The sequence below is a fragment of the Lampetra fluviatilis genome, chromosome 57 (assembly GCF_964198595.1).
Source record: "Lampetra fluviatilis chromosome 57, kcLamFluv1.1, whole genome shotgun sequence".
NCBI classification, from domain to species: domain Eukaryota; kingdom Metazoa; phylum Chordata; class Hyperoartia; order Petromyzontiformes; family Petromyzontidae; genus Lampetra; species Lampetra fluviatilis.
Window position 1 is genome coordinate 6,496,318 of NC_136331.1, and position 8,690 is coordinate 6,505,007.

General features: G+C 51.5%; 1 protein-coding gene across 1 annotated transcript; it reads right to left on the reverse strand.

The window, feature by feature from the left end:
- Window positions 1-512: 512 nt before the first annotated feature.
- On the reverse strand, window positions 513-8,690 carry LOC144950402 (uncharacterized). The gene is made up of 5 exons (XM_078880517.1): window positions 8,455-8,690; window positions 5,338-5,706; window positions 3,928-3,981; window positions 2,753-2,868; window positions 513-1,545 (listed from the first exon to the last, which is right to left on the reverse strand). The coding sequence occupies exons 1-5, from the start codon at window positions 8,516-8,518 to the stop codon at window positions 1,396-1,398; spliced, it is 753 nt and encodes a 250-aa protein (XP_078736643.1). The 5' UTR covers window positions 8,519-8,690; the 3' UTR covers window positions 513-1,395.

Consider the following 8,690-nt stretch of genomic DNA (forward strand, 5'->3'; position numbering starts at 1 on the left):
ATTCATTCAAAAGTGGATAAATTAAAGAAAACAACAATTATTTTGAAACCCTCAACAGTCAATACATGGATAACCTTGTATAATGTCTATTGCTTCATTACACTTGTAATTGTATGTCATGACACTAATCGAGTCTAAAGAGTATTTTTCGCAGCAGTGGGCGATGTCGTTGCTGCTGCTGCTTCGTGTCATCCCAGTCGAGTAACTTGCAGTGCGATTTCATTTTTGCATTTGGGACGTCTAGACCGATGCTCAGTTGTTCCATTTCCCGAGGAAGTTTCCTTCACAGCACGTGGTGTCGAAACGTCGGACATCGTGCCGAATAATGCGCGGTACGATCCGAAAGCGCATCGGAGAGCTGTAAGAGCAGAACCATGTAAACCCACGGTGATGTATTTTTTCGTTTTTAATGCGGAATTTAATTTTTCTGTATCCTTTCACCCCTCCAACCCCCCTTCCCCCTATCTCTACTCTCCCCTGCCCCAGATCATTCTTGAGAAAGAACATTTTAACTCAATGGGTCCTACCCCTGGTGAGCAAAAAATTTTACGAAACCAGCAACATCCATCAGCCCCCGGCTCCAATTAAGTCTCGCGGCTAAAGGTCACCACGACCATCACGGCCATTAATTTAATTTGTGAATGGGAGGCAAGAGGAATGATATGATCCATGATGACCTCTGCGGTTTAATGCTTCATTATTCCAGGGTTTTTGCGGATTATTGGCGTTGCGGATTAACTGCGCTTGCGACGACCGGACGGCAGTAAGAAATGGGGCATTCCACGCTCGTCATCCGCAACATTTTATTTAAAATTTCGCACGCCGCTCCCATCATTATATTTATGTAAAATATACTTTTGTTTAATGTCATGCGACCAACGCGCTGCGGGGTGAAGTGTGAATTAACGTGCCCGCTGGAGTGACCTCGCAAAAGTAACAACAACAATGCAAGTCATAATACGTTCGTTTTATAGAGCGTCGTCATCGTCATTTCCAGTGGTGTTTTTAGCCTCTTCTTTTCACGTTGCTTCAAAAATATTTTTTCACAATCTAAGACCCCCAATGTAAGTTAACATTACGCCTCGAGCTAAGGCGCTCTGTAATATAGAAAGTAAGAATCGTGCCAAACGTGGCGAGCGGTAACGCGAACGGGCGAGCGAGCGATGTCTGCAGGAAGAGGTCATTCGTCGCTGGGTTTCAATTCCGTGGGAGCAGCCGCATGGCGATTTGGGAGGTCACGTGCACAGCCGTCCCAAATCAGGGCAACCGCCCCGGGCCCCGTGCTTTGGAGGGTCGGGGGGGGGTGCACGTGCTTTGACGTCACGGTGTCTGATATATTACAGTGGGGGGCACCATGCGTGGGCCCCGCACCCCACCGCTATGGAATGGCCCTGGTCACGTGGCCTCGGTTTGGCTCACTGCTGTCTCAGGGCTCATGCGGGCCACGTCCCACTCCATTTGCTCGTAAATTCCCCGATCGTAATTCATCGCGGACGGAGCCCGACCGCCGATTGCTGGCGCAGTCGCCGACCCGACCTTGCCGCCCTGGGTACAAAAAAAGACAAACAAACGACAAAAAAATAAAACGCGCGTGTCCACGTCCCGCGCGTGTTTTTGAATGCCCCTGTGTGTGCGCGCGCTCGCTCGGGTTTTGGGTAGAGATGAGATGAAGGTAAAGGTGAGGGAGCAGCCCCCTGCAATTGCTCGGTCGTGCCACCGCTGGCAGAAGCCGTGTTCCGCTGGAGGGTACTTCAGAGCAAGGACGTAATTATAATATAAATTGGGGGGGCACATCCCCCCCCCCTTAATATTCAAATATGCTCAAAATGCCCCCCCCCCCCCCCAATATATTGCTATAAAATAGATTTATGTTTATATGATTGTGGTTATGGTTGTACTTTATTAATCCCTAATCTCTGCCATTACATACAATGAAACAAGAAAAGGTCAAAAAGAAAAAACAGAGCAATGTAATACAATACACTATTAGACATTATTGTTAAAAATAAATAAGTCCATCCCATGTGTTTGTGAATTTTTTAATAATTTAGGCAGGAAATTAGTTTTCAAATTTTTCTTTTTTTTCGGGGGGGGGGGGACCCCCAGACCCCCTGGAAGATTTGCCCCCCCCCCCCCCCAATGTTGACTCCATGGCTACGGCCTTGCTTCAGAGAGATCGCCCCTAGGACTCCTAGAGGGTACCGTATGACATTAGGCTGAATCAAAAATGTAATTTTTATTTCACCAGGTAAGCCTCACTGAGGTATAATGACGTGGGTACTCCCCACCTTCTCCAAGATATCTGCCCAGCGTGGATGATTGAGGGTATCATGGTGGCGAGATGTTAACTACCTCGCCTAGTATACAGGAGGTCGTGGGTTCGATCCCGACCCTGACGCCTGCTGCTGTGTATTTGTAGTTTGCATGTCTCTATCTCTCTCTCTCCCGTGGTCGCGTAATTTTTTTCTCGGGGTCCTCCGTTTTGCCCCTCACATTTATAATCAACGTCGCACTTTCAGAGTATTTTGGCTGCTGTAAATTTCCACGTTGATGAGCAGCCGCTTCGTTGAGCCATCATTTGTAATGGCCAGGTCGCTTCTGAAAAACGAGCTGTATAGCAGCACTTTGGGCCTTGCCTGGTTAACATTTTTTTCCATAGTTTTAGTTTGGCCACAGCACGGACGCTTGCGATCAGCCGCGATCTCCTGCACCGCGCCCGGCGCGCGCCCACCGCAGCCGTACCCTGGCTCACCTTCGCCGCATTCCTCCGATTCACTCTGCAGCGCCAGACGACGAGCGCCACCGTCAAGCCCACGAACATGGCGGCCGGCACCAGCAGCACCAGCACACACCAGCTGCCCGACTGCCCTGAGAACGAGCACCGACAATTAACTCAAGGTCAGGAAGATGCCGTCGATCGGCATGGCCACGGCCGTTGATGCCACCGCCGCCACGCCGAGCCAATCCCCTCGACCCTCCGCCAGATCCCGCAGCGGCTGCTGCTGCTTCTCACTTGACCTCCAGGTTCTGACCGAAACAGTGGACCACCATCTGCTCTAGAGAGCCACAGACTCACACAGAGACCCAGAGGCTCACACGGTGAACCATGGACACACACAGACCCACAGACTCACACAGAGACCCAGAGGCTCACACGGTGACCCATGAACACACACAGACCCACAGACTCCCACAGAGACCCAGAGGCTCACACGGTGACCCATGGACACACACAGACCCACAGACTCACACAGAGACCCAGAGGCTCACACGGTGACCCATGGACACACACAGACCCACAGACTCACACAGAGACCCAGAGGCTCACACGGTGACCCATGGACACACACAGACCCACAGACTCACACAGAGACCCAGAGGCTCACATGGTGACCCATGGACACACACAGACCCACAGACTCACACAGAGACCCAGAGGCTCACACGGTGACCCATGGACACACACAGACCCACAGACTCACACAGAGACCCAGAGGCTCACACAGTGACCCATGGACACACAAAGACCCGAAGGCTTATAGAGATATGCACAGACTCAGAGACCCACAGACTCACACTGTGACTCATACTCACAAAGACACCCACATGCTCACACGGTGACTCACAGACTCACACAGGGACCCACAGACCCACACAGAGACCGTTATATTCACACAGACTCAAAGCAGAAAGCCATAGATCTGCCCCCTTACAGCTCTTAGACTCACAGACTGATACAGATTCTCGTTCAAGATACGGGTCACGCTCCCCCCCTCTCACTAACACTTGCCAACATTGTAGGTCATGAACGTCATTTCACGCGGTGTTTTGTTCTCCCCCCCCCAATCTGCACGTGGTCGCCCCGCTGGGGAAGTGATGACCATGATGACGACGACGGGTCTGGGATAACGGGGCCACTCCGCTTACCGCCGTCGCCAGACGCAGCGATGCGTGTGGTCAACTCAGCCGTGGCATCCGTCGCTGCCAGAAGAAAAGAAAGAAACACGAACAGATTACCGCAATTCATAATGAAAGCGTTGTGGATTTACTCTCCAACACACCGGTGGGCTGAAGCAGTGACTAATTGTTGACGTGACAAACCTCACTGGCTGTGTCGGGTGGTGGAGGGTTACGACACATTTATACTCACGCGATCTAACCACAAAAGCCTTCGTTATGAATCATATTGGTCGCGAAAGCCTGCAACGTGTTAAGCAGACGACTGTGATGTCCACAGACGGAGCGGTGCTTCCCTACGCCGACCGCAGAAATCTCTTGCGAAAATTAACTCTCCCTCCACCCCCCCACCCAACCAAAAAACAAGTCCCATGAATTTTAAATCTCTCCTTCCCGGAACGTGTGGGTCTATATGTTAGTCTATGGGTATCAACGTAGGTCTGTGCATCAATATGTAAGTTTACGGGTATCTGTGTGAATCTGTGTGAACCTGTGGGTATCTATGTGAGTCTGTGGGTCTTGGTGTGAGTCTGTGTGAGTGTGTGGGTCTCCGTGTGAGTTTATGTGTATGTGTGAATCTGTGGTCCCTATGTGAGTCTATGTGTCTCTGGAAGTCTACGTGTCTGTGTGAGTCTGTGGGTCTCTGTGTGAGTCTGTGGGTCTCCATGTGAGTCTATGACTCAATATGTGAGTAAGTGGGTCACCATGTGAGTCTGTGGGTCTCTGTGTGAGTCTGTGGGTCTCTGTGTGAATCTGTGGGTCTCTATGTGAGTCTATGACTCAATATATGAGTAAGTGGGTCACCATGTGAGTCTGTGGGTCTCTGTGTGAGTCTGTGGGTCTCCATGTGAGCATTGGGGGAGACGTGCCAGGTCACATGTTGCGTGGGCTCAGGCTTAGCCCTCGGCATTGGCGATGACGACACGAACATGTGGTGGAGTTTGCGTGTCTGTCTCTCTCCCCGTGGTCGTGTGGAATTTTTTTTTCTCCGGGTCCTCCGGTTTATCCCTCCACATTTAGAAACGCGCATTGAGATTATTTAGATTATTTTGCGGCTATAAATGTCCAAATGTTGGGCCGCTTTGTTGAGCCATCGTCTGTGGCCAGGTCGCTTCTGAAAAATACATTAATGCCTCAGTGGGCTTTGCCTGGTCAGATGGGGATGGTTTAGTTGACCGATCTTGTACTTTAAACTACGATCGTGATTTTGTACTGTTGTTGTAAAGTTCTTACCCGTGCCCCGACTGGACATCAGTGTAAAGAAATATTCAGTTTTTGCTCGTAGTGATCTCGTTGTTGATACAACAACAACACCCCCACTTTCGCCGACGGGAATATTTTATGCCCCTCGAGATCACCGCCCCGGCAACATCGACCCACCGAGCGCCTCCCCTTCATCCGGCGTGACGGCGAGCATCACGTTGCAAACGAAGACGCGCCGCTGTCTCCTCCGCGTCTCCTCGACTGAGCCGATCATTGTCTGGCACCGATAGTGACCCGCGTCCTGCAGCTTCAGCCGTTCCACGTGCAGCGAGACGTCGCCCTCGCCCAGCTGACCTCGGAGGGCCGAGCGGCCGTCCTCGCTGGTGAAGCCCCGCACGAAGTTGAGCACCAGCTGGGCGCCGTGGCTCCCCGAGTGGAACCACTTGGCCATCTCGATCGTCCCGTCGCGGGGCCACGGCGTGATGCGGCACGGCAGGACGGCGCGCGTGCCCGCCGCCGCGGTGACGTTAGTGGCTTCGCAGGAGCCTGTGCGGGGCAGGAGAGAGGAGGAGGAGGGGGGACACATTTATGCTTCTGTTATAAAAGGCCGACGTTCAGTTTGCCCGTCAGCTAAATTATAAGAGCCTTGCAGAAGGCCCGAATTTAAAAAAAGTTATGGAAAGTGGATCCCCCGCCCCCCTCCTCTGCAGCTAAATGTGGGGGTGGAAAGTTGATCCAACAATTGTCGACCCCCTCCCCCAAAAAAAGAAATCTATTTTGTAGGCATATATGGCTCCACACCCTACATACAATAGGGGCAGTAGTATTTACTACTGCCCCTATTGTATGTATCTACTATATGCCTACACACCTGTTCATATATCATGACAACACATTCCTGCGGAGGGAGCTGGTAGGAACGTTGGGTTGCTCGGTCAATGGCCAGGGTCAACGGCGGCGTGGTGTATTCCGCAAATATGCCCCACTGTGAGGGCGGGCACAAGCCGGCGTGAGTAGGTTAAACGTTGAGTTTTATAAGGGCACCACGGGGTGACCAGCCCCACCCCACCCAGCCCCACCCCTCCCACCCCCCACCCAGCCCCTCCCCACCCAGCCCCACCCTCCCCGCCCAGCCCCTCCCTTCACGACGGACGGACACAATAATTCCCTGTGGGCTGGTGTAACCAAGAGGTTCCTACCACTATAAATGGGGTCACTATGACGGTTAGCGCCAGAACCGTGGGTCTTGGGCCTCTCTCGGGCACCAGAGTGGGCATGCCATGGAAGCAGCCCCCAGGGGACATAGTCCTGGTGACAGTGAGAGAGAGGTCGAGTGAGCACGTGACAGTCTGGGTGACCCCGAGAGGGCACGTGACCAGACGAGGTGGCAAGGGGGGCCCAAAAGGAGTCGAGAGGGACACGTGATGTAGGGGCCAGAGTCTTCGGGAAGGATCTGGAAGGGGGCGAGTCCCGAGCCCCGATCCGGGGCTGTTCTCTGGAATCAATCCTCGGTGCTACGTCTCTCCGATCTTCGGTCTTCGCTCGGCATCGTGGGTCAGTCAGGATGTGTTTGGGTGATTTGTTTACCTTTGTTGTACTTTGCACGACTTATATGTCTTTGTAACGGCTGTTGTCACGTTCTTACCCTGTTCCCCTAACTGGACATCTGCGACAAAGAGCTTTATAGCTCATCGGATTACTCCTGCAGTATAAATAAATATTTTCATTCTGAAAGAAAATAGATCCGGTGCAGCGTGTCACTTCCCACCCCTGAACATTTACGAGTGCCCTGCCAAAAATCTAATTTCTTATCCGAATGCAGGGTAGGGTAGGGCAGTGCCCACCCACCTCGGTATTTCCATTCTCTCGACAAAGCCACGCGCTATTTCCATTGATCATATTGTTACACGCTCGTTAAGTTATTCGAATAGCTCCCCCCCTCCCTCCAACGATTAAAATGATATACTGAATTATACATCGCAATTGTATTTACAACTACAACCACGCCCGCCTCCCCCCCACCGAAAGGCAAAATAAAAGTTAAAACACGCCTCACTGAAACCACGAGAAGAAAAATCACAGCCAATTCTGGGCAACACAATCCAATGCTACAATAGTTCATTGCCGTCTTGGAGTGGTTCTTCACCTTTCCTGCATGCAGCCTTTGCACACCATCGGTACTCGATCGTTAAACATGTTTGTTGCTGTAGAATGTTAATAGATAGGGTTTGATGAAACAAAGTAAGTTGGACTTACGCGCCCCGTGCTTAATTCGCGTTTCGATTATTTACCGACTGGCCACGTCTCGCCACCCACCCCCCCGTCCCCAGAAAGGGCATGCGTGCACCCCAGGTTAAGAATCACTGCTGTAGAGTAACACATCACATCGGTTACCCACCCCCCCACCAAAACACCGTCCCACCATCTGCTCTAGAGACCCACAGACTCACACGGTGACCCAACGGCTTATAAATGTATACACAAGTTCACATAGAGACCCACGGACTCGCACAGAGAGCCAGATAATCACACGGCGACCCATAGACTCACACTGAGACCCACAGATTCACACAGATACATAGACTCACACAGACCCACCAAGATCATATTGAGGCACAGCAGTATTGAATTAGGAAAGTAAAAAAAAGCAAAGCGCAGCCCTGCAATTGCCTATTTATGCCACTGCCGGTGGAAGGGGCCTATTCAGAGAGAACCTCTCGAGCATGTTTGGCCTACTCTTCCACACTGGCAAGACGTCTTGGAAGAGGTGGCATTACCCACAATTTTAACCCCATCCCATGCGCGCGACCCTGCCCGTCAACTCACTGCAGGTGCCACCCATTTACACCGCTGCTGGGTGGACTAGAGGCGGTTGGGGATGTGGATTTAAAAAAAAAACTTGCAACGTTTATTCGCTTCGGTGACACTAATTTAGCTTCATTCAAACTGCCGCGCCCCGGAGATCGAATCGAAGCCGGCGACCTCTGCATTGCAAATCCAGTGTGGCTGAACTTGGCACCTCGGCAGCGTCCCGCAAACTCTGAAAGGTTTAAAAGTCAACTCAATCTAGATTTAAAGTTTTCGTGACTGCAGGGATCCATATACTCTTTGGTTCTTTCGGTAAAGTCACGTGGGTATAAATGAAAATAAATTCAAAAAAACGACGTTTCGGGCGCAACACAAGCGTCCGTCATCAGGTGGGACAACCACAGCAAGAAACAATTGCTGAAGTGGGCAAAAGGGCTGCTGCATCAAGAGGCCATATAAGCGATTCAAGTGAATTGTCATCCATACCTGCGTGGAGAAAAGTGAGAAAAGTTGCCCCCGACAGTACGAGCGTGAGGCCGCATGCAAACATCTCGACAGGACGGACGCAGTCACTTGTGGCTCCCGCAAAGTACAGATTCAAATCCCAGCACCTCCGATCGGCACCATTGGCTACGTACAAGTGAAGTAAGGTCCACAGACGAGTGAAAATTGGCTTTGTGTAGGTTCCCGTTTCCCTGCCCAAAATCACAATGTGTGTGCAA